The 26,298-nt window shown below is 49.9% G+C and overlaps 1 protein-coding gene across 1 annotated transcript in view; it reads left to right on the top strand.

Moving 5' to 3' along the window:
* Positions 1-14,058, top strand: part of TENM4 (teneurin transmembrane protein 4) — a 745,685-nt gene extending 731,627 nt beyond the window's left edge. The window contains exons 31-34 of the mRNA XM_057553431.1: positions 1,855-2,151; positions 3,620-5,234; positions 10,281-10,423; positions 13,021-14,058. Of these exons, the coding sequence (XP_057409414.1) occupies positions 1,855-2,151; positions 3,620-5,234; positions 10,281-10,423; positions 13,021-13,779 (2,814 nt within the window). The 3' untranslated portion in view covers positions 13,780-14,058. The remainder of the gene's footprint in view (positions 1-1,854; positions 2,152-3,619; positions 5,235-10,280; positions 10,424-13,020) is intronic.
* The last annotated feature ends 12,240 nt before the right edge of the window (positions 14,059-26,298 follow it).

The raw sequence follows: 26,298 nt of genomic DNA, 5'->3' as shown, positions 1-26,298 counted from the left end.
GTGGTTCCCCAGTGAGCTGCTTAATTCAATTTTATTAATTTTGCAGCAGAGGTGTAGATCCTCTTCACTGGGGGCCCTCCAGGAGGTGAGGGAGGCGGCTGGCTTGATGGTACCACCTTGGGGAGAGTCACAAGGGACCTTCCCAGAGATGCTTTAAAAGGGCCCCCATCACCGTTGGCAGTGCAGACCCCACATCTTCCCCTGCCCTCTCTGCAAAGAACACAGCTTCAGCCTCCAACGCCTCTGATTTTTCATGGGAATTGTCTGCCACACTGTTTTTGCTCCTGCGATTGTGTTTGATTACCCCTGGGAAGGCAACCTTATTTTAACCAGGCCATTCACAGCTAAAGTCATCTCAGCACCATCATTATAAATCCTGATTTTCAAGGCTTTAGAATTTGTTTGAGGAGAAGGGGGAGACACACATGTCTCTACTTCCTCTGAGAATGACCGCGATCATTTGCTGTCATTTAATGGAAATAACTGCAACCATTAACTCAGTACCTTCTACATGCCCAGCCCTCCGCTAGGTAATTTACTGAGGTTTCTTCAATCCTCACAACAACCCTGCTGTTTCACAGGGGAAGAAATTGAGACTCAGAGAGGGAAAGGCACTGGCCCAAGGTCACACAGAAAAGTCAGTCACAGAGTTGAGACTGGACTCCTGGCCTGATTCCTAGACTTGAGCCCTTTTCTACCACACAGGGCCCCAGAGGGCCTTTCATTACCTTAATCCACATGTGCGGGTTGGCATCATATGACCTGCATCGTCTGCTTTCCTCTTGGGGCCTCTTACCTACTTGTCAAACTTAACCAGTAACTAATGGAAGAGTCCGAAAATGTGCCCAAATGCCCCATCAGGCCCAGCACCACTTAGAGAGAACCAGCATTTTAGCCTCAGAGTACCTGGCAGTGTTTCAGGGACAACTGGCGCCCCTAAGGGGTGGATCCAAATACAGAAACAGGCCTCTGAAGTATATTTCTTAACTAAAATATGAAAAACCTTGATTTACTGCTACCCCTGTGGGACCCCTGTATTTCTGACTCTGAAAGGAAACTGAATTGTGTGCTGACCTAGCAGCCCAGGTAGAGATCATACAATGGGCTCCTGAGTCTAGAGGAAGGAGCAAAATGTTCTAAAACCTAGGACAGTGTCCCCTGGCAACCCCCAGTCAGAGAAGCCATCCCAGACTCAAACATACACTGCCTCCCAGGGCCTCCAGGAAGAAGAAGATGTCTTGGGAGCTAACTGAGGTGACCAAGAAGCCCTAATTGTGGTGGCAGAGGGCAGGAGAGACCCCAGAGGGGACGGGGAGTCCAAAGCCCTAAGAAGGGCTGGACTTGCTCAGAGGACCACACATCATATGTTGGCACGTTGCAATGGTGAGAGTCAAATCCAGACTCAGTCACTCACCAGCCACGGGACCTGGAGCCCGTCCCTGACTGTGGCCTCCCTGGTATCAAGCACGAGTGCAAACACTGGCACATAATAATGGGGTCAGGCACTGATTTGCTGGGCCCACGTGGCCTCTCCCTTTTCAGGAGGGAGTCAAGAAGGATCTGCCCTTCTGTCCTCATTAGGAGAATCATATTAGGAAATGATGTAATCGTTTCCGCTACTCTTTACCCAGCATCTGCATTGTCTTTATCTTCACGTCAGCCCTATGTAATTGGCATGATGATTCCCATTTTACAGATGAGGAAACTTCACAGAGCTGACAAGGGACAGAGCCAGGACCCAAACCCTTGTCTGTTGACACCCACAACCTGTGCTGCCCCCTCTACTCGGGAGCTTCTCAGACCAAGTTCTCAATGTCTAGATTAACTCTCTCTTTCCTCCTACCCCTTCCCCAGGTTCACAACCGGAACCTCCTGTCTCTGGACTTTGACCGTGTGACACGCACAGAGAAGATCTATGACGACCACCGCAAGTTCACCCTCCGCATCCTGTACGACCAGGCGGGGCGGCCCAGCCTCTGGTCACCTAGCAGCAGGCTGAACGGTGTCAACGTGACCTACTCCCCAGGGGGCCACATTGCTGGCGTCCAGAGGGGCATCATGTCTGAGAGGATGGAATACGATCAGGCGGGTCGCATCACATCTAGGATCTTTGCTGATGGGAAGACCTGGAGCTACACGTACTTAGAGAAGGCAGGTGTCTGTCTCCCTCCATCACTGGCCTTGCCATATAGAAGATCCATCACTGTGGCTCAACCCATGGCCAGGCCCAGCCTGCTGACCTCAGTGGGATGGATCTGACCCATGTGGTCTCCAAAAGGAAACGTTCAGGAAAATCTGCCTCAGAGTGCCAGGGGGTCCCGGGTGGTGTATGGATGGATTATGGTGATTGGGTGGTAAGTGGGGGGTCCTGGGACAGGAGAATGTGAAAGTCCCACCCAATAGGCTGGAGCTAGACCCAAACACTCTCTGGAGTTACAGAGCAGGATTTCGGGTCCAGACCCAGGCAGGGGTCTGCTCCCAGGTCTAGGGCTCTTGGTGTGATCTTGTCACAGAGAACAAGGCAAAAGCCTGGGGATTAGTATTAAGCAAGAGGTGCTTAATCCTGAGCGTCAAGTGCTAGGTGTGGCCTTAGTATGTCCCTTCTGCTTCAGGTCAGGATTCAGTTCATCCCAGGGACTTGGAATCGGAAAGGGCCTGAAATCAAAAGTTGGTCCCAAGTAAGAGAAAATGCTAACTTTGATGCCCAGATGCCTTTAGGCCTTTTATCTACTGACTTATTCCTGAAACAGTCTGTATTTCATGCCCCAGTTCTGATACCCAGATCCTTACTTAATGTTTTGCTCCTGGTCACCTGTCCAGGGCCCAGGCTCTGCTTGATCTGTGATCTGTCTCCCCTACCCTGTGCAGTGTTCGCATCTCCGAGAGCAGCATTTTGTGGTAGTGCTAAGAGAGACCTTGGGGGTCATCCAGCCTACTGAAAAATCCAACCCAGAGGGAAAGAACTTGCCCAGGGCCACACAATGAGTCCATTATTAGAAACCAGGTTTCCCCATGCCCATCACAGCCCACCCCACCCCTGGGTGGGCATATGACCTGTTACTACATAAACAATTATGCAAAACCTTAAATGTCCTTCTCAGACATGTCTGTATCCTGTAGGCCACAGGGAGTCAACGGACGTTGTTTAGCAGGCAGTAGACATTGTCAGGCTGTGTTTTAGGATAATCATTCTTGCCTGAGTAGGATAATAATTCTTGATCTGAGAAGGAATCTGGCACAAGGAAGCCAGGAGAGAGGCTGCTGCAAATACTTTAGGCCAATGCTCCCAACCCCATCCCATGCTGAAGTCATCATTTTTGTACCCCACAAAGGGGCAAACAGACAAGGCTGCTCACTATAGGAAGGCAAATGGCCTGTGTGTTCTGGGGCCCCAGGCCCTGCCAGGGTCAAGGGCAGAGAGAAATTCTTGTCTTAGCACATTTGTACCCCATTGCAATGTCCTAGGGCACACTGGTTGGAAAGCTCTGGTTTGGGCATAACTTAAGAGAAGCACCAGCTTCCTTGACCTTTCATTCTTTTCCTTCAAGTCTTGGGTGCACAGACCACCCCTTCCTTCCCAGCACCCTCTTCTCATCTCTCGGTTTTCCTTCCCCTCCAGTCTATGGTGCTGCTCCTCCACAGCCAGAGGCAGTACATCTTTGAGTTTGACAAGAACGACCGCCTCTCTTCTGTGACCATGCCCAACGTGGCCCGGCAGACGCTGGAGACCATCCGCTCAGTGGGTTACTACAGGAACATCTACCAGCCCCCCGAGGGCAACGCCTCAGTCATCCAGGACTTCACGGAGGACGGCCACCTCCTCCACACCTTCTACCTGGGCACCGGCCGCAGGGTGATATACAAGTATGGCAAGCTGTCCAAGCTAGCCGAGATGCTATACGACACCACCAAGGTGAGCTTCACCTACGACGAGACCGCCGGCATGCTGAAGACCATCAACCTACAGAACGAGGGCTTCACCTGCACCATCCGCTACCGTCAAATCGGGCCCCTGATCGACCGCCAGATTTTTCGCTTCACCGAGGAAGGCATGGTCAACGCCCGCTTTGACTACAACTATGACAACAGCTTCCGGGTGACCAGCATGCAGGCCGTGATCAATGAGACCCCGCTGCCCATCGACCTCTATCGCTATGACGATGTGTCGGGCAAGACGGAGCAGTTCGGGAAATTTGGCGTCATCTACTACGACATTAACCAGATCATCACCACGGCGGTCATGACCCACACCAAGCACTTTGACGCATATGGCCGGATGAAGGAAGTGCAATACGAGATCTTCCGCTCGCTCATGTACTGGATGACCGTCCAGTATGATAACATGGGGCGAGTCGTTAAGAAGGAGCTGAAGGTGGGACCCTATGCCAACACCACCCGCTACTCCTATGAGTATGATGCCGACGGCCAGCTGCAGACGGTCTCCATCAATGACAAACCACTCTGGCGATACAGCTATGACCTCAATGGGAACCTGCACTTACTGAGCCCCGGGAACAGTGCACGGCTCACCCCACTACGGTATGACCTCCGTGACCGCATCACCAGGCTAGGTGACGTGCAATACAAGATGGACGAGGACGGTTTCCTGAGGCAGAGGGGCAGTGATGTCTTTGAGTACAACTCAGCGGGCCTGCTCATCAAGGCCTACAACCGAGGTGGTGGCTGGAGCGTCAGGTACCGTTACGATGGCCTGGGGCGGCGGGTGTCCAGCAAGAGCAGCCAGAGCCACCACCTGCAGTTCTTCTATGCAGACCTGACCAGTCCTACCAAGGTCACCCACCTGTACAACCACTCCAGCTCTGAGATCACATCCCTCTACTACGACCTGCAAGGACACCTCTTTGCCATGGAGCTGAGCAGCGGAGATGAGTTCTACATAGCCTGTGACAACATCGGGACCCCTCTTGCTGTCTTCAGTGGAACGGGCTTAATGATCAAGCAGATCCTGTACACGGCCTACGGGGAGATCTACATGGACACCAACCCCAACTTCCAGATCATCATTGGCTACCACGGTGGCCTCTACGATCCGCTCACCAAGCTCGTCCACATGGGCCGGCGAGATTACGACGTGCTGGCTGGTCGCTGGACTAGCCCAGACCACGAGTTGTGGAAGCAGCTTAGTAGCAGCAATATCATGCCTTTTAATCTCTATATGTTTAAAAACAACAACCCCATCAGTAACTCTCAGGACATCAAGTGCTTCATGACAGGTGAGGATCAGGGCTCATTCAGAGGGCAGGAACCACGATCACTCTGGTCATCTGAAAAGACAGTCTTCCTTGAGAAAGCCGGTATGGCGTAATGGGAGATATTGACTTCCTCTTAGAGCAGCATTTTCCAAAGTATTTTTGAAGAAACACTAGTTCAGAGAAATTCTTTGGAAAAACTGGTTTTGGCATCAAATCAATTTGACAGGGCAACTACCGTTCTTAAATTTTCACGATACATTTCAGCTTATGAAAGGCTCTGAGAAGTCCTGTAGTAAAGAGAACTGTTTCATATATTTACCCACTATTTTTCCAACTTATTTGACTATGAAACCCTAATATTTCACTGGATGCATCCCCTGGAATGTACTTTGAGAGTTTCTGACCCAGAGATCAGGCTGGTTATGAGTCCCTGATAAGTTGAATGAAGGTATGACAAAAAAAAAAAAGAAAAGAAGAATTCAGTTCTCTTATTTGGGATGAGGTAATGGAAAATTCAGACTTTGGTGACAGACAGAACTAGGTGAAAGATCCATCATTTCTAAGCTATGACAGTCACAAAATTTATTTAACTTTCCCTGAATTCCAGTTTCCTGATCTATAAATTGAAGTTAGAATATCTACCCTGACTCTGGTAAGTTATATATGCATATTATAAATCCTAGAGCAACTACTAAAAGATAAAGCAGAGGCACAGCGTCAGTAGTGGAGATAAAATGAAGACTAAATTAATAATCCAAAGAGGGTAGGAAAAGAGGGAGAAAAAGGAGCAAAGAACAGATGGACAAATAAGAAAAAAAAAATACTTACCTGATAGGATGGTTGCAGGGGTGAAATGAGATACATTTTATAACCTGCCTAGCACAGTGCCTGGCTCATGTTGGTTCTCTTTCCCCTACCGTCTGATTTTAAAAGTGGGCTTTGGTCTCCACTACCGTGAAACCAACTTGAGTATAAAATGCCCCATAGGTCACGCATGCCAGAAATGCCTCTAACAGCCTCCTTCCAGCAAGCAGCCGCTGCCAGGCCAGTCACAGAAGACCTCAGGAGTCAGAGCAGCTCTGGGGATTCAGGTCTGGATAAAACCAGCACCTTTTATAGAACAGAGCTCGTGGTGGACAAAAGTTGGGCATGACAACTTGCAAACGTGGTCGTCTCCCCGTCTTTTGTCCTGTGACATAATCCTCCTGCCCCTAGTTTAAGGCAGTTTCCTTCATTCAACAAGGGCTCCCTCTGTGCAGCCACTGTTTTAGGCACTGGGGATAGAAAGATGATCCCTGCCCTCTAGGAGTTCACCCCGCAAGAGGCCAGACAGACAACTGCTGTCCAGTGTGAGGGGCCCACGGCGGAGGCTTGCGCTGACGGCCAGTGAAACACAGGAGACACAGCTGGTTCTACCCAGGGAGCAGCTGGCGTGTGAGGTCTGCTTACGAGTGGACATTCGCCAGGTAATGGGAAAAAAGGCGATCCAGATAGAGGGGACCGCACATACAAAAGTGTGGAGAGGGCAGTGTGTACAGCCCACGTGAGTGCCCCTTAGGGACGTGGTGGCTTCCTGGCCCCCAAACTGGGGTGGCCCAGTCTGGACCTGTTTCTGCTGACAGAATTAGAGGATTCTTCTTTCAGGGAAGAATTCCAGGTGGTCACGTCAAGAACAGGAGTCCCAAGAGTGGGAAGGGAGGGAGGACACAGTGGTGAGCAGGTGCGATGAAAACATCCTCGGGGCCTGTGGACGCACAGGAATATCTCAACAGGGTTTCACAGCGTTCACCCTACTCAGCTTGCTGCCAGCCCCAGAAAAACTTAACCGACTGAGAGGACATTTCTCTTACATCTGTCTGCATTAAGCACGCCCCCTGCCTCATCTTCCAATGAATTTCCTGTGAGATGCCTTGGCAGGTTACTGTAGCTGAAGAAAAAACCATTTTACTACTAAAAGCCAAGATACTACTAATTCTCACTAAACTTGACCATTTAGCTTCCACGTGGGCGACATGCAACCTCATTCACATCCAACAACAACAACAATAAAAAGGCATCTCATCTTTTTTCCAAAAACAGGATAGTAGGGTCTTAAGCCTATAATACTGGAGAGGCTTATGTCACATGACAACCCCTGAACCAACCAACATGGCTGGGGAGATAGAATGCGCTGATTGGCTTAGCCTAGGTCACATGCTTCAGTGCTAAGCCCTTAGGTGGAGTCAGCGTCCCTAAAAATACATGGATACCCCAAAAAGAAAGAGAGAGAAGGCAGAATGGGACACTAGGAGGGCAACTTAAAAATGTCTACCACTGATACATCATATACTTAACCCTCACTTGTAGCCTGTGTGATGGGGACCACTGACCCCATTTACAAAGGCAGAAAGTGAGGGTCAGAGAGGTAAAGTAACCCGCCCAGGAAGAGGTGGCAAGGCTGGGGCTGTGTCTGACTCCAAAATCCTCATTCTTAGATTTGAATTCTCTCTGTAAAGTGCAAAGCTGTGTACATGTGAGAGGGATTATTATTTTTCACCACTGTCCCAGGGAGCCACACTGAAGTCTGGGACGAACGGATGAGTAAAGAGCTTTTTAACTTGAGGGAAATGTCTACCTCTGATGTCATAGGAAAGAAGAGTAAAATTCCCAACTCTTCAGAAAAGCACAGTAGAAAAAGCAGTGAATAAATCAATTTTCAGCATTTTTCCTAAAGGCATAATGAGAAAGTTTCCCACCTTCCATCACTTGTAATTAAGGCCCAAGACTCTTTTCAGACCCCTGGTTTCCTGGGAATTTGCAGTATTCCTGATAGAAGCTTTCCTTTGCAACTACAAATTCAGATGCAAGTTCTCAGCCTCAGGCAAAATGGCTTTATAGGGTTTTTTTTACCCCGTTGTGTTTGTTTTAATTTCCCAAAGAACCATCTACCAAGATTCAGAGAATCAGAGACACTTAGAAACTCAGTGAGGAAAGGGACTTTGGAGAAAACTGGTCCAAGCACCTCACGCTACAAAAGAGGAAATGGAGTTCCAGGCACATGGAGGCTTGGGTTGGAGGAAACACAGGCAACCTTCTATGAGCCAGGAACCAAGCTGGACACTTTAAAATACATTAAATCCAATCATTTATGTAACAAAACAGAACAGTTCCTGCTCTATGTTGGCTGCCCCAAAGTGGTAACACTATTAGTATTCTTATCCATGACTTGTTGAAAACCATTTCTGCCATGAATTTGCAGATAAGGAAACTAACTGAACCTCAGAGAGGTTAAGGAAACTGTCTAAGGTCACACAGTTTGCAAGTTGGGAGCCAGAGTTTGGACCTGGGTTTTGTCTTGCCTCACTATGTTCTTTCCCTTATATGATCTTTCTAGAAGTAGAATCTGGGTTTCCAAGCTTCCTTTTCTACTACCCCTCCACGTGAGAACCTCCAGGCTTCAAACCCAAGAGAGGGGCTCTGGAACATCGAAAAAACAAAACCCCCCCCCAAAAAAAAAGAAAAAAGAAAGAAAGAAAAAGGCAAACTTGAGGTTCTTGAATGCAAAGGCAATGTGGGATGAAGTTGATGACCCCCAAATGGCACTCCCATCACTGGGATGAACTCAATTCCACCAATGCCTGGACCCTAAGAACCTCCCTCACCAGGGATCTGTCTGCTTTGGAAGAAGCCAAAAGCAGGCCTGAATGCCCACCGCCCAGAGTTGCTGGCTCAGAGACTTAATTCCAAATCCTTCCTTCTCCTGACTTTGGATTTGAGTCTCTAGTCAACAACTGCTTTGGCATCTTCAGCTGCCCCTTCCCAAGGGAGGCTGAGCCATGCTGGGACACAGGCTGTCTGTCTCTCTCCTGTAGACCCCACATCACCTCCCACCTGCCGTCCCAGGCTCTTCCTGCTCCAGCCGCCACTTTCCTTTCTGGTTCTCTCTCTGCCTTGCTGAACTGCTGTCTGGTTACCGGAACGCTCCCAATACTCACCTCCCCTCTCCAGGCCTTGCCTTATACAATGGCCTTTGCCTTCATCTCCATCGAAGCCTGACAAAATTTACACAGCTTTCACTGTCTGGCTTAAAGGCAACCTTCTTCATGAAGACTTGTCAGCCTGTGCAACTGAAAGACTTCTGCCCTCCTCTAGGCGTTTGTCCTGTGTCAAGGTTATCCGTGCCCATGTCTCATCTCCCCTTCAGGGTCCTGCGTGTGCAAGCTGAGGATCTGTGACACCAGCACTGGGCACATAAAAGACACTCAGCAACAGAGGGCCAAGTAACTGAGGACACACTTTCCACCCTCTTTCTCTTCCTGAAGTCTTGGCTTCCTGATTCCACTCTTCAGCGAGCCAGATGCTCATGACAATATCCCACCTTTCCCTATACCTAGTATTTTATAATTAGTAACCCCCCAGGAATATTATAAAAACCAGTAAATCCAGTGCCTATGGGGCTAGATCCTCAAGCCCAATATAAAGACTGGAAAATGAAGGCGCAGGGAGGTTAACTGACTTCCTTAGGCTCTCAGAGTAAATAAAGGCAGGATCAAGGGGGAAAAAACTCTTCGATCTTTGGTCAGGCCACCTCCACGCCCAATGCACTTTGGCCCTGAGGCTCTAATCTCTTCAAAAAGGAGAAAGGAGGGAGAGTTTGCTTCTTCAGTGAATTTTCTCTTTGAAAGTCATTCATTAGAATCTTTCCTTTGGGGTTGGTTGTCCTCTGTGTCTCCTGTTGATGTTGGGGGTGGATGTGGAGGAGTCTTCACCCATCAACAGCTGTCCCTGGCTGTGACGCTGAAGGTCCTCAGGGTAGAGTGACAGTAGTAAGAGGAGTCTGGAAACCTAGGTTCTACGTAGGTGACATCTCTCTCAGATACATCCCTAGGAGGGGACACTGGGTCCCAAGAGCATGTTCAGCTTTCACACCGTGAAGCAGTTTGCAGCATGCTTGTTGGCTCTCCCCCCAGCAGCTCTCCATGTCCTCACCCCGCCCCCCTGCAGCCTAACTCTAGGCTGCTTTCTTGGGATGTGTCACTCTGAGGTCCACTGACTCCATGGGGATGTTTCTGCTTCTCTCCCACCCAGATGTCAACAGCTGGCTCCTCACCTTCGGATTCCAGCTTCACAATGTGATTCCCGGCTATCCCAAGCCAGACATGGATGCCATGGAACCATCCTACGAGCTCATCCACACACAGATGAAAACTCAGGAGTGGGACAACAGCAAGGTAATTCACACCCATGGCTGTCCACCCCTCAAGCCATCCAGACATTACAGGAATGGGTCCCACCAGCTTTTCAGGAAAGCCTAGGCCAGTGATAGAAACCAATGTGGTACGTTCACTGTGCCTGCCAGAAACAGTTCAGCAAATACTTAGTAACCCTGCCACTGGCAAGTCACTGTGGACCCAGCTGTAACAGCACGTAGGCCCTCACAAGCCAAATTAAGGAGTTTTGTATGTTACACTGAGTTTGGAGTTCCGCACAAAAAAATGAGCCTTTGTCCCAACCCAGAACAAAAGTACAAAGAGGGAAGGTGTGTTCGAAATACAAATGTGACATTTTCTGAGCACCTCAGTGCACCTGGCATATTCTACATAAATTAACACAAAAATATCCCTTGGTATCGTTGGTCCCATTTTACAGATTTCATGCCTGAGGCTTTCGAATGCCACACAGCAAGGATGAAGTAGAGCAGGATTCAAACCCAGATCTGTCCGTAGGTGCTCAAAAAAATGTTATTTTCCCCTGTCTTCCATTTATGACCCAATTTCAAAGACTCATAGAATTTTATGGCTATAAAGATCCTTAAAAACAGTTTCATTCCACCCCCTCACTTCAGGCATCCATTTGCTCATTTCTTCCCACTGCCCACCTCTTTCATAAGATCTGTGCTAGGAGCCAGCTCTTCCAGGCCCCATGCCCCAGGAGCCCAGTGAATGCAGGAAAGAATCAGGCAGAGACCAGGCCTTCCAGGGGATACCTGACCAGGGGGACCAGAGACTGAGGAGGAAATCAGGGTTGCCAGATGGCATACTGCTGGCGATCGGAAACTTACACGTCCGTATCTCTTACTCCAGTCGGATTCCATTAGGCCTCAGCCTAGCTGTTTCCTTCCCCTGACCTCTGGAGAATGTGATTCTGCACCTCTGTGCTCCGGTGGCACCTATAGCTTCCTCATGCTAAGCACTCACAACACTATATTTTCATTCCTGTTTTCTTTCCTATATCTCCACTAGACCCTAAGCCCCAAGAGGGCAAGAACTGGGTCTTATCTGGTACCCAGCATACCACCTCGCACATAGTAGGTGCATGGAAAACTTTTGTTGAATGAACAGATGGTTGAAAGAACTAAACAACCCTGTGAGTTCAGTCTTTTTCCCCATTTTACAGATAAGACCAGAGTTGAGAGAAACTTGTCCAAGGTGAGCTGGAAAGGCGATGAGAACCCAAGTCTGTCTGGTCACAAAGCCCATCCTCTCTCTGCGGCCCTAGCCCCACCCCCTGCCCCTCTCCAATCCCCGCCATCCATCCCTCCAGGTACTGCCCAGCTGCCAACAGCACTGACTGTTTTCCCAGGGCTGCTTCCAGCCACTCAGCTGCACCCCCACCTCCAGGCTCCCTTCTCCACCCCCTCCCAGAGCCACAGTCTCTGACAGCCCGTTTGCCAACCTCGCCTGTCAATGAATTATTGATTTCTGCCCTTGGCAAGCATTGGAGATCTGTGTTGTTGAGCACTCCAGCTTCCGTGAAACTCTAGGAAATAATTGTTCACAGACAGGGTTCTATTAATTATAAAGAGGACTTAATTTCAGTGAGAAACCGATGGGCCTTTTTCTAAAGCCATTTCTCTAAGTTGCTGATAAGGCCCTGGGGCCTGCCTGAACGTGGCTTCCAACCTGTCCCCCAAAGCAGCCAAGAGCGGGGGCACTTGGGGAGCCCTTAGGAAGCACTGTGGGGACAGAGGCCCTCCTTGAAAATCATTTCTAAACATGGCAGAGAGCAATACAGCAGGCTAAGAGGGTTTATGTAAATCACTGCTTTTCATCCTACTAAGCCTTCTTATCAAGAGTGCATTCCTCGCCATTCCTGCATCTAACACCATCCCCTCATCCTCCAAGTCCCAACTCAAGCGTGAGCCTGTCCTTGAACCCCATCTCCTTCACCTTGCTCCTCCGCCTCCAGGCTGAGACATCCTGAGCCATGATTGCTCCTCCCGACTCCAGCAGCCCTTGAACTGAGCCTCTAGGATCAGACAGAGCAGGGTTCGAATGTTGGCTTGAGTACTGACTAGTCGTATGACTGTGGGCCAGTTACAACCTCTTTGAGCCTTAGTTTCCTTAGGTGTAAAACCAGAACAATAACAGTCCCTACTGTATAAAGTTATTGTGAAGATCCAACGAGATAATGACTATGAATTATTCAGCTCAAAGACCACGACGTGTTGGCTATAGCTGTTGCTATTGCATCTCTTAGACCACCACTCATCACATTTGATTGTAGTTATTTGTTGCCACATCTGTCTTTCCCCACTAAACGAGGAGTTCTTCAAGGGCAGGGATGATGTCTGATTCATTGTTGTATCTCCCGTGCTGAGAAAGGGACTGGGCACAGAGTAGATGCTCCCTGAACAGCTTCTGAATGGAAGGAAGGGTGAATAGATGGATGAAGGAGGGCTGGGTGTCCTAGTGCTCAGCAGTAGAGCTAGATGCTGCAGGTTAATACATTTGAATAGGTTTGACTTTTAGTCATGTAAGCTGATTCTCCAGGCCATTGGAAGTTTTTCCCCATTTATTTCACTCTCTCTCTCTCCCCCCACCATCAGTCTATTCTCGGGGTACAGTGTGAAGTGCAGAAGCAGCTCAAGGCCTTCGTCACCCTGGAACGTTTTGATCAGCTCTACGGCTCCACAATCACCAGCTGCCAGCAGGCCCCAGAGACAAAGAAGTTTGCATCCAGTGGCTCAGTCTTTGGCAAAGGGGTCAAGTTCGCCTTGAAGGATGGCCGAGTGACCACAGACATCATCAGTGTGGCCAACGAGGACGGGCGGAGGGTTGCTGCCATCTTGAACAATGCCCACTACCTAGAGAACATGCATTTCACCATTGACGGGGTGGACACCCACTACTTCGTGAAACCAGGACCTTCGGAAGGCGACCTGGCCATCCTGGGCCTCAGCGGGGGGCGGCGAACCCTGGAGAACGGGGTCAACGTCACTGTGTCCCAGATCAACACGGTGCTCAGTGGCAGGACTAGACGCTACACAGACATCCAGCTCCAGTACGGGGCACTGTGCTTGAACACCCGCTACGGGACAACACCGGACGAGGAGAAGGCACGGGTGCTGGAGCTGGCCCGGCAGAGAGCCGTGCGCCAGGCCTGGGCCCGCGAGCAGCAGCGACTTCGGGAAGGGGAGGAAGGCCTGCGGGCCTGGACAGAGGGCGAGAAGCAGCAGGCGCTGAGCACGGGGCGGGTTCAAGGCTACGATGGCTTCTTTGTGATCTCGGTCGAGCAGTACCCGGAACTGTCAGACAGCGCCAGCAACATCCACTTCATGAGACAGAGTGAGATGGGCCGAAGGTGACAGAGAGGACCGTGGCCGGGACTTCTTGCCAAAGACAGCTACTCTTTTGTGGCCGCGTACCTGACTGTGTTGTACTTAAAAAAAAAAGAATCCTTTTTTTAACAAGTGCAGAAAGCAAACAAACAAAAAAGATACTGGGTTGCATTGTAATTCATGCAACATCCTTTTTTTTTTAAGAAAAGAAAAACACAAATTTGGCCTTCACACATTTTTTGCAAAGAACAGAAGGTATTTTTTTTCCGTAGTGTGATCACAATGAAAACTTGCTTGTCTTTTGTTCCCTTTTCCTTGAGGAGTTTTCCTTGTTGTTTGGGGTACACTTCTCCTCACTGAGATGCATCTCCTGGGGTGCGTCCTTGTCTGTCCCCAGGTACCCAGTGTGATGTGAGACACAAGTGTCTGTGCTAACTTGTCCCATGTGCAACTTTCTCTTCCATGGGGGTCGGGCAGGAGGGAAGGGTGCGGAGAGTAATGGGCCGGTAGCAAATTTCCGAGTGGGCCTGGAAGGAGGGTCTGCAGGACCTGAGGATCTTTGGCTAAGCTCCCGCAGACAAGAGGTGGCTTTTTTACTCACTGTGTTCCATGCCTCCAGAGGACCATGGATGGTTCCATGTTCCCTGGGGAATTTCATGATCTCACAGCACCTTTTTCAAGCTGCCCCAAACTCCTGTCCAAGCTTTATATTTTGATGCGAAATGAAACCCCCAACCCCTTTTGCAAATCTTGTGTAGTTGTCAGTGCCACCTCCATGCTGGGATGGAGAAAGTGTCTCCCAGGTCCTTTCCCCAGTCTGGCGACAGCATCCTGGGGCTTAGAGCCCAAGCCTCCCCAAGAGGCAAAGGCATCCAGGACATCTGTGGTTGGTTGGTCCTCCCATGATGTTCCTTATTCATCTCTTTCTCTCTCCCAAAGTCAGATGTGAGAACCAGCACTGCACAGCAAGCCCTCCGTGTGGGCACCACGTCCAGAAGGGAAGGTCACCCACGGCAAAAGAATGGCAGTGGTGGCAAGGGTACCAGCCTGCCTTCCTAGGTGAAGCCCTCTCCCCATGACTTTGGGTATCTTCCCTCCACTGCTCAGCTGCCACCACTGAGAAATAGGAGTGTGGAGAGAGGTGCTTGGTGGCCTTTGATTGTGGAAAGAGGCTTAAGAAGAAGTCAGCCAGACAGAGGAAAGCATGAGTCAAGCATCCTTCTAACGAGCTCCTGAAGGCTCCTCTGCCTCTCGTGTATTGGGCTAATTGCAGAGCTGGGATGCAGCTGGATAGGCTTTCAGGAAATTCCTTCTGTGAAGTTCTTCTAAAACAGCTTCCCCTCTAGAGGAGCCCAACTGGGGTTTTAAAGCAAGATTAAGGAGAAAGGAGGAAAGAGATAATTTGGTGTGGCCAGGCAGCATCAAGCTACCCCACCAGGATTGGGGGCGGTTCCTGAGGCTGGTGCCCATGGATCCAGAAGGCTGGGCTACAGTTGTCCCTGTGAAGACCTACGCCTGTGGTCAGTGGGCAGAAGTTTAAGTCCTCAGGAGCGAGTACACCCCACCCCTGGAGGGCATGCCCAGGGAGAGGCCGCAGCCAAATGGGCTGGGGGAAGCATTGAGAGTAGGGGGGAGCTAGGAGCTCCTTTCTCCTGTTTTATCTGCCTAATTACCACTGTCATTACCTCTCACAGGAGGCTCTGGGAGACCAGGAGGGGAAGCCAAATGCTTCCTTTTAAGCTGGGCTTCTTAGAAAATGGGACTTTTATGGGTTACATTTTACATTGAGTGTGGAAAATGAATTTTGAGTCTGAGCTCCTTCCCGTGGAAACCTTGTTGGACTGACAAGCTCATGGCACCTTTATAGCCTTACTCACAGAGTCTTCAGAATATTCCATGAGTTAATGAAACCGAAAAGGTCTCTTACTGCATGAGAATCGGAGCAGCACGGAGGCCGGGGTCTGCCTGGCAGAGGGAGGCACCCAGAGCTTCTCGGGAGAGGAGGTTTTGCCTTACGTCATCCCACTGGGATGAGAGGATGTGTTTCGCTAAGTGCTCTTCCTGTTTCCAAAAAAAGTGACACTGCTGCTACAGTGTCTTGGACTATTTGTCCACTGCTCCCAGAGCTCCGCTGAGTCAGATGCAGTGCTCCCGGGCCCACTGTGCAAGGCGGGAGCTGGCGGCGGGTCCCATCCGGCAGGTTCGTTCTTGGATGGGATGGAAAATAGTTTGGCCTGAAGAACACAAGTTGTTGTTTTTTTTTAATCCAGAATAGACTTACGCCTCTCAAATGTACTCTTGATACAAGGAGCCCTTGAGCAATGGGACCCTGCCCATTGACCTAGATGATCAGTTCCATCCTGGCTTCCTGACATCAGTCAAGACCTGCTGGGGACGTCTACTTGGAGGTCAGAGACAGCACGAGGGCCAAATGAACCATCTCCCCACACCTCCCCAACCCTCTGACTCTCCACCCCTCACCCCCACCGAAGTAACAGTGTGGACTCTTAAAGATCAAGATCACAGAGAATAATTGAGCATTCCTTTCCTTTAAACGAGTGATGTTAACATTTTTTCTGGGCCACATACCACCAAGGAGGCATAGCTTCTGTATGGGGAGAAGAGGAAGCATCCCCAGCCTTTAGAGAGGACCTCAGGTGTGGGGCAGGCAGCATCATGCACCTCAGTTTCACACTGGTGCTGTTGCTGTTGGAGGTGGTGCTTCTGGCCTCGGCCCTTCTGAGTTGGTTTCCATTTGGGCTGGCAGGTGACTCACTGCCTCCACCCTGTCTGTCCTGCTGAGACCAGCAGTGCCCATCGCACCACAAGAGTGAGTCTGAAGGCATAAGCCAGAGTTCCCTGTGCCTGCTCAGCGGCCTCCAGGCATCAAATCCCATCTTTGACGGCACCTGCCCTTTTGGCATTAACCAACCAAAACGTGTGCGTTCCTTAGAATTACCAGCCCTCCCTCACTGGCTCAGGTTCATTATCCTGCAGGATGTCAGCTTCTGACCCTAGAAAAAGGGTTATTTTGGAAGAGCTGCCTTCTCCTGTATCCTCCTCAGCTGCTATCAGCTCCTCATCCTCAGCCCCTCTGTCATCACCTTAAATAGGACTTCAGTGATTCCCCAACTTTGTTTTTTATAGGATGAGATTTCCTTTTTATCCACCCTCCAGGCAGACATCACTGGAGGGCAGAGCTATGACAACGGGAAGAAGGGAAAGGAACTCCACGATCAATTACCCCTGATGCTTGTCTCTCAGAACTGTCCACTGAGAATTAACCCAAGGAACAGACTAGTGCCTGATTTCTACCTAGGGATGGAGGATTTGAAACAATTGCTAAGAAACTGACCAGAGGTTGAAAATGGCCAGAGGGCGTGATTTTAAAGAATCGGGATGAGGTGGGGCTGGGAGCAGAAGGTGATATAGGCAAGGAAGGGGAATAAAACTCGGCAGTGTTTTTATAGGCACATAACAAGGAATCAGATTTGTTTAAAAACAAACAAAAAATAATAATAAAGGACCTTTTTAGCTGTGACTTTTAAGTACCACCTTATAGGTGGCAGGGGTTTCCAATATGCAAAGATGAGATTTCCATGTGAAATCTTAGAATAGTTTCACATCTGCAGCCTGGTATTTGCAGTTGCCACGAGGTGAGGACCATGAGGCTGAGCTTGGTGCCCAGGAGGAAGGAGTCTGCCGGGCCTCAGCGGGGTCTCGGGTTTTGGGGTTTGTTCCCCTGGTGCTTAAAGTCGAATCTATCCTCCACTCCTCACAGCAGCCGCTAAGCCCCGGCCGTGGCTTCTGGTCCTGAGCTGGGACCTGCCTCCTGAGGGGTCTTGGAAAGCACCCAGTCTCTTTTTTCCCTGGGGATCCTCATTAGGATTAAAAGCCCTCTATTTAAGGTTCAAAATTCCCAGGTAGTTTATACACTTGTCTGTATTTTACTGGACAGGAGGGGATTAAAGAAAGAACTCTGTAGTTCAAGGCCCTTTCATTTTACCTTCAAAAAACAGCAAACTCATTTTAAAGACTCATTGCTCAGGTGATAGAAACTCTATCCTCTCCAACCTTTCCATTCTCAGAAACCAGCCTTGTGTACGTGACCGCCCCAGACAGCAGGCCGATGTTGGGTTTCTTACCCCCTCTGGAATGCCAAAGGCATGATACTGGGCGACCTCTTGGTCCCGAAGAAAATGTGTTTGATTCTGAGGGCAAACTGCCAATGGAGAACCAACTTTCGGGCAGGCTCAGCTATCCTGGCAGAAGCTGAGTCATGGATGTTTGCTGGTGCCTGGCAGCCCTAGATTCACCCAACACCAGAATCCCACTTTTCTACACCTGCCTGTTGTTCTTGAAGACTTCTGAACCCACAGCTTCAGCAAAAGGACTCTCCCAAGCTGCCTCTGGACGACCCAACACTGGAGACTCTGGCCTTACCATGTGGAAATCGTTTTCCTGAAGTCTGGAACTAATTTTGAGAAGTTCTTTTCTCAACACTTTTGTGTTTCTAACACTGTATTCTTGACTGTGTAAATACCAACAAGGCTGTAAATAAATACAGATGTAGATACCTTCTAGAAAAGAAAAAAAAGGCATAAAAACAAAACTAGAAGTGATCCCGTGTAGCCTTCGTTGACAAATAAAAGAATATTTTGTGTTTAAAGCTGTCTGGTGGCCTTTGTTTGGACTAGTGATTGCTTGAGCCAGTCCTCTGAGTTTGCACTACTAGAAGCTTCTGTTCTCAGGAGGACCTCCAAAGCTCTGGTGCTTGGCCCCAAAGTCCCTCTTAAGCCCTCCAGGTGACAGCTGTCATGGAGGGGCATTTCCAGAGGACACAAAGACCCTGGGGCTTAACCTCACGAACGTCAAAGCACCTCTGACATCAGCTATGCCCCACTGCTCCCCCGGGCCATATTGCAGCTGCTGTCCTTACTGGCCTCAGGGGCAGACTCCAAGGGGCGGGACAGCTCGACACTGCCCTAAGGAAAGAGCCTGTGCTCTGCCACTGGGCACAGAATTGTCCACTATGTCACACGTCACTGCATTCCACATAGGGTGTCACTGGTTGCACTTTCAAAAATAAACGCATATTCATCATACAAATTATTATAACCACATAATACAACTTGGAAAAAAAGGAAGAAAATTCCTTTAGCATTGTTTTGGGTTTTTTTGGTTTTGTTTTTTGCTCTGTGTGTTCTTAATCTAAGGTAGTCACAGCATACAGGTAATTTTTCACCCTGCTTTTCTCACATAATCTCGCATTTAACCTCATGTCTAGAAGCCAGGGATGACAGCTGGTCACTTAGGAAAGTACATTTGCTAAGCCCACCTCCCTAGTGTGGTCGGCAAACCTTATGAAAATTCAAATAATTGAGGACAGGAGTGAGAACAGAAGGTTCATTGCTTCCCATTAGCCTCAGGTCTGGCCCATCACCAGGCCCTGCGGGAAGGAGCTTCAAGCTTCGGCTCTCCTCCTTCCACCCGGGCAGCTATGGGCTGTCCAGGCACTGCTACCCAAGCTGTCATGCTTTTGTGGTGCCAGGGATGGAGGCACCTGCAGTGGTAGGAAAAAAACATTTTTGGAGTCATGCCAAATTGGGCGCAAAACTTGGCTCTAGCACTTAACTGTGTGATCTTAGACGAGTAATTTAAATTCTAAGCCTCCATCTTCTATCTATAAGGAGGGTATGGTGGCACATACCATACCTTCCTGGTTACTGCTCAGATCACCTTAAAGGAGCAGGCGTATGATGTCGCATGCTGCTCTCTGAACAACGGGACTTGGCCCAGTGTAACTTTTCCCCCTCACACCTCCCTCCCCAGCCCTCCACCCGCCTCCCTTCCAAAGTCTGGTACTCTTCCCACTACACCAGTGGTTCTCAAACTTTGGCCTGTACCAGACTCACCTGGAGTGTTTATCAAACCGCAGATTGCGGGCCCCGACCCCGGAATTTCTGAAATCAGTGGGTCTGAGATGGGGACCCATAATGTGCATTTCTAACACATACCCAGGTGACGCTGATGCCCCTTCACGCTTTGAGAACCACTGCAAAAAAGCCCTGCCAACGACACTATCTTTTACACTATGGACCGAATAAGCTACTCAGCATGGCCCCTCAGATGCCCTTGGTCAAGGATACCTACCATTTCCAGCCAGCAGAGCCAGTGTATCGGTCCTCCTCTGCTGTGCCCTCTCCCGCTTCCGCACTACATACAGTCAGCCGCGTGGGAACGTCCCCCACCCCAAGATACCCAGGCTTTCCCACCTTGCGGGCCCTTGCACTCAGCGCTTCTTCAAGCCCGGTGGAAGTGTGCTCCGAAGCCCTCCAGCAGCCCTTTCCCTCTCGACAGGCACTCACCGCACACTGCCACGAGCCAGGCACTTTCAAGACTGAATTAACTTGGGCGTGAGCATCTCGAGCCCAACCCGATCTGTGTCTATCTAATCCTCTGCGCGTCCCCAGAGCCCAAAGCAGGTAGCCAGCTGTGGGTCACCCTAAGCTCAGCTTGGTCTTTGCTGCAGGGGTCCACTCTCTCTGGTGTATTTGAGAAAAAGGGGGATGGTTGCCTATCCCCTTCTGAATGGAGGCCGCCTCGCCTCCCGAACCGGGTGTTTCGCTCCCTCCCGGGCTCTCCCGGCAAGTCTGCGTGCTGCAGGTGCGCGGGCCTCGCGAGAGGAGGAGGGGGCGGGAGCGAGGCAAGTCTCCTCCCCTACGTTCCGCGCTCGCCACGCTCTGTAACCCCGCCCTCGAGGTTGCACGGGAGATTCTTCAGGATGCGTTGGAGGCGGTGGAGGAGACTACCAGGCGCCAGGAAAAAGACTTTACAGTGAGTACTATTAGGCCTTTTCTCCCGTATCCAGCGGAGAAGGGTGTAACCTCTGACAGGGCGTTCCTCGTGGTCTCACCCACCCTGCCCTTTTGTTCCCAGTTCTCATGCCGGCGTTCTGTGGGCGTCTATCCCTTCAGCCCCACACTGGAAATCTCGTTCCATGCCTTGGAAAGCTCCACTGCTACTGGAGTGCCCAGCCCTGCCTGCATCAGGCCATCCAGCGTTAATCTCTCAAGTCTGACTCCATCAGTCTGGAATGGCTCCGTGGTAGGCTCTAGCCACCATTCCCTGGCCAGTCCTCTTTCAGGGTCGCAGCGCAGTAGGAGTTGCAGTTACATTTCTGTATCCTTTCAGAATCCAATGCGTATTTGTGGAGACACACACACCTTGCAGGTGAAACCGCACAACTCACATTGGGACTTGAACCCACCAGCCAGGACTCGAAGCCAGCCAGAACCCAAATTCGGACGTGAACCCGCGAGCTGGGACTCAAACCTATACAAAACTAAGATTGGGGCTTGAACCCACTGTCTTTTAGTTGAGTTCACACACCTGGTCTCAAGATTTAACGAAGCTCAGGTTCTTTATATCTCCTCTCAGAAAGAATTTAGTGAGAGCCAAAGTGATAGGTAAGAAATGGATTTATTTAAAGAGATACACATTCCATAGACAGAATGCAATCTGTCTCAAAAGGTGAGAGCTTCCCCAGGGCATGCGTCTTCTCGGAAAGTGACAGCGGCCATGGGAGAAACACACTTCACAGACAAGAGTGTGGGCCATCTCAGAAGGCGAGAGGCCTCAAAATATGGGGTGGTTAGTTTTTATGGGCTGGGTAATTTCATGGGCTAATGAGTGAGAAGATTATTCCAACTATCAGTATTTTGGAGAAGGGAAGGAGATTTCCAGGAATTGGGCCACCACCCACTTTTTGGGCTTTTGTGGTCAGCCTTGGAACTGTTATGGAGCCTGTGAGTGAGTCGTTTAGCATATGCTAATATATTACAATGAGCATATTATGAGGCTCAAGGTCTACTGGGAGTCGAATCTTCCGCCATCTTGGACCTAGTTGGTTCTAACCAGTTTTTGTCATGTCCTCAATGACTATGTTATTCTTTTAAAGGTTGTGCCCTGCTTCCTTCCCTCCTGTTTCACAAAGACTAACATCAGTTCTTAGGGGCAATAGAGTCTTAAAGCCATCGGGAAGAATGGAAGCATTTTCCTCCCACCCTGTAATCTGCAAGCCCACTTCTGCCTTTAAGAAGTCAGCACCCTGGGACTTCCCTGGTGGTCCAGTGGCTAAGACTCTGCACTCCCAATGCAGGGGGCCCGGGTTCCATCCCTGGTCGGGGAACTAGATCCCGCATGCTGCAATGAAGATCACATGGCAAGAAAAGTCCTGCGTGCCACAACTAAGACCCTGCGCAGCCAAATAAATAAATAAATATTAAAAAAAAAAAAAAAGTCAGCACTTGACATTGTATGCAGAGTATTTGGGCCCTGGCTTTGTCATCCCTTCCCCTACCTTCAAAATATAACCACTCTACACTCCTAGGACTGAGTTCTTAAGGTAAAAATCTCTTCCCCAGTCTGTGAGATGGGAACAGAGGAAATGGAATCATTCTTTCAGATACAGATATTTATTATAAGATGCGTGGTTGGATGGATGGAAAGATAATGGATGATTAAATAAATGAATGCCATGGCAGGCTCTTGAGGAGGCCTAGAGAAAAAATTGCAGTCAATCAGCAAACATTTAATGAGCATTTCATGTACATGTTGACTGAAAAAAATGCACAACATAAAAGTTGAGTTATGTTTTGGTTTTTAAAAAAATTTTTTTTAATTTTATTTATTTTTGGCTGCATTGGGTCTTTGTTGCTGCGCGCGGGCTTTCTCTAGTTGCGGCGAGCAGGGGCTACTCTTCGTTGCGGTGCGCAGGCTTCTCATTGCGGTGGCTTCTCTCGCTGCAGAGCACGGGCTCCAGACGCGCGGGCCTCAGCAGTTGTGGCTCGCGGGCTCCAGAGCACAGGCTCAGCAGCTGTGGCGCACAGGCTTAGCTGCTCCGCGGCAAGTGGGATCCTCCCGGACCGGGGCTCGAACCCATGTCCCCAGCATTGGCAGGCGGATTCCTAACCACTGCGCCACCAGGGAAGTCCCAAGAGTTATGTTTTATTCAGCGGACAAAACTGAGGACTTAAGCCTGGGACACAGCGTCTCAGATACTCTGAGGGACTGCTCCAAAGAGGCAAGTGGGGAGCGAGCATATATAGGAGTTTTTGCAACAAAGACCAGGTAATCAGAACATCACAAGATTACTGTTAATTAAAGAAAACTAGATATGGCAAGTTAAGGAATTTAGCGCTTTTCTATGTGTGGGAAGATGCAAGAGTCTGGGCTAACTGAAATCATTCCTTTGATATGTACCTCAGCTACCTGGGGCCAGTATCCTGTGCTTTCTCATCCTGAGTCTCCTCAGGGTGCATCGTTGGGGGGTGGCTACAGTAGCTAATGGCTTGATGGCAGGCATCCTGTTTCTATCCTTAGTTCCCTCAGGGCTCACCTTCGGGGCGGCTGTAATGGGATGACTTGATGACTGCAACATCCTTTGTTTACTGATATGGCAGGCAGTATTTTTCATTCACATATATAAGCGGCCTTAGAGGACCTAAAGATGTAAGACAGGACCCTTTGCATATAAACATTACCACCCAATCAGGGAGTCTAGAAATATTCAGAAAACAGACTGTGATACCAAGGAGCACCTGCTCTATGTCACTACTCCAGAAGCCTCAGCATGCAAGCTTGCTAGAACTCAGAAGTCTGGCGAAGGAGAGCAGAAATCTTCCAGGTTTTGCCCTGGGAGAGGCGCCAGGGGCCCAGTCTCTGGAATCAAGAGGTACCATAAGCTCAAGCTCAGTCCTGGGGACAGGGAGTTGCCAGTTTGTTAGCAGAAGCACGGCAAGGCAGCCAGGGGCTCCAGGCACTACAGTGTGTGGCGATATAAAAATTGGATGGTGTAGGGCTACTGGGAGCAGAACCCCATCAGTGTCCGAGGGTCAGGTCCAGACCTCCAGGGAGGTGTCTGGGTCTGGGCAGGTAGGCCAGGCAGATGCCCTGGCATCGACACTTCACTGACACAGGTCTGGTTATAGGAGGAACCAAGCCCTGAGGGACTCAAGCTCACCCTCTGCCTTAGCCATGATTCCGTGACAGCAAGACTAGCCCCAGCTCCCCCACCTTCTGCTTTGACTGAGGCCCCTAATGTGCCCCTTGCCTGATCAGCCTGTGATTTTGTCTACAAACTCAAGAGATTTCAGCTAGCTGGAGGGGCGGGAGGCGGTGGGCCAAGTCTCAAGTGCTGAGAAGGTGCTTCCAACAAATACCACTTTCCACAGTGGCAAAGAAGGGGCGCTCAGGGTGGGCTGGGTGGGAAGAGGAAGGAATCATAGAATTTCCTGGAAGAGGTGGATTTGGTGAGAAGGGATTAGATGAGAGCAGAAGACATTCCTGACGGGAGGAAGGTGTGCTAGTCTCGTGGTCCTGGGGGAGCCTGGGCCCCTAAGACCCGTTCCTGCAAACCTAGTCCAGGCAGGCAGAAAGCCCCACATTCCCAGGGATCTGATCCAGCATGTGTCAACTTTTTCACACAGCAAAACACATGATGGTTGATGTTTACATTCAAGGCTGAATCCCAGGGATTTATCTAGATTTGGTATAATAAAGGTGTAGGTTATGTGCAAACGCCAGCAAGCAGGAATGCCTCCTCTTTCTCCACACTCATAAAGCATATCAGAATGGAAGTGAGGGAGACCGATCATAGTATTACAGGGATAAATTTGAATGCACTCGAATTTATAACAAAAGAAATTATTATTCCTTTAACTGTTATTTATAATGACTGACTTCTGACTTGCATCACTGTGGGTAGTAACGTAAAGACCAGGAGCAATCACTACCTTCTTTTTGCTTCTCTTTCTGTCTTGAGTGGGAGAGTTCTGCATAAGGAGACGCTGCACAAGGATTTGTCTGAAATTAAGTTATTATGTAGTGGTCCCAGAAAGAACAGACACATGAAGATGAGGGACAAGGAAGGGAAGAGGGCCATCAAGGGTGTGAGCTCAAGCAAAGTCCCAGGAGAGGAACGTTGTCTCAGTCCAGTGGGGGGAGTTGTGGAAACAATCTAAGTCACACCTGAGAGTTGTCCCCAGCTGGGCAGAGGCTGGAGTATTTACATCTCTGCACCTGTCAGTCATCGGTTAAGGGCTGCCCCTGGGGATGTCATTTCCCGGGCACTTCTGGCTTTCTGTGTACTCAGCAAAGGGAGCCCCAGCAGCCTGAGGACAGCCCACCTACAAAGAGTTGCAGGTGTTGGCTGTTAGGAATGAAAGCACACAGCTTTCATTCATTTCCATCAGAGGAGGTTGGTGGAGTCTCACAGCGCCTGCTGTGCTCTCATTTCCTGCCTCGCTGTGGGTGCCTAGTAAATGCTAGTCAACTGTTGGCCAGTGAGGGATGCATCCAAGAGAACAGGACACAGTAATTGCAAGCGTTAAGCTAACAGAGAGCAGGACCCCGCATGTTTTGCTTACCACCGTATCCCTGGCACCTGGCACAAGAAGCATTCATACACATTTGTTGGGAAAACGATGAATGACTCTCCCCCACGGTGATCCTGTGACCTAAGAGCTTCTCCAGGGTGTCCTTAGTTTTCCCTTCCATTGCTTACCTGATTCGGTTGATGCCGCCAGAGGCCGTGGAGCACTCAGGAGGAGCTCCCTGGGGCCTCACCATGTGGTGACCCTCCTCACTGAGCAAGTACCCCGCAACTGGAAGGCCCAACATCTGCCCCTGTTTTCTCCTGATCAGATGCTTCTGAGAACAAGCAGTACAGGTTAGTGGGGAGGGTTCAGGGAGATGCAGTAGGTGTGGGCTCTAGACCTAGCGCTTTCTACATTCGATCTCCTTAGAACCTACAGCAACATTCATGGCAGGTGTTATAACGTCCCATTGTGCAGGTGAGGTATATGAGGGCTGGAGATGTTCATGATTTGTGATATTAAGAAATGGACTCAGAATCTGAATCTAGGTTTGCTTAACTCCAAATTCTAGGCTGTTTCTCTTATGTCGTAAAGCTGGGGAGCAAGGGAATTTCTGAGGTGGAGGGCTTTGTGTGAAGTCTGCTGATGGCCAACCACCCCTCGAGCAGCCAGTAGGTCCCCTGATGACTCTTCAGCGGACACAGGCCTCCCACCCAAGACTTGGCACAATCCCAAACTCAGGGCTGCCTTCAGCAGGGTGTGCAAACTGAGTAGCCACACAGGGCCCTGTACTCAGAAGGGCCCGCTCTTGGTTTAAGGCTCTGCTGTCACCATCTTGAAATTCTTTATAGTTTTTAAAGCAGGAGTCCTGTATTTCCATTGTGCACTGGGCTGTGTAAGTTATATAGCCAGTCCTCCCCACACTGCTTACCTGGTGTGGACACACACTTTTCAGCATTCTAGGGCATTCTCAGGGCCCTCAGGCAGAGGGTGGTCCCTGGAACCCAAAGCGGTGCTGTGGCTGAGAAATCCCTTATGTATCTTTGGGGCGTGTGGAGGACTGAAGAGAAGCAGCCTGACCTTTTCCCAGGCCTGCTGACACCAAGCCAGGGAATCCCCACTCAGTGGGAAGCATCCACGTCCAGTAAAGCGGCAAAGACCTGGGAAA

This window comes from Balaenoptera acutorostrata, chromosome 9 (assembly GCF_949987535.1).
Source record: "Balaenoptera acutorostrata chromosome 9, mBalAcu1.1, whole genome shotgun sequence".
NCBI classification, from domain to species: Eukaryota; Metazoa; Chordata; class Mammalia; order Artiodactyla; family Balaenopteridae; genus Balaenoptera; species Balaenoptera acutorostrata.
Note: the sequence above shows the minus strand (reverse complement) of the source record. Positions and strands in the feature narration are given on the sequence as shown.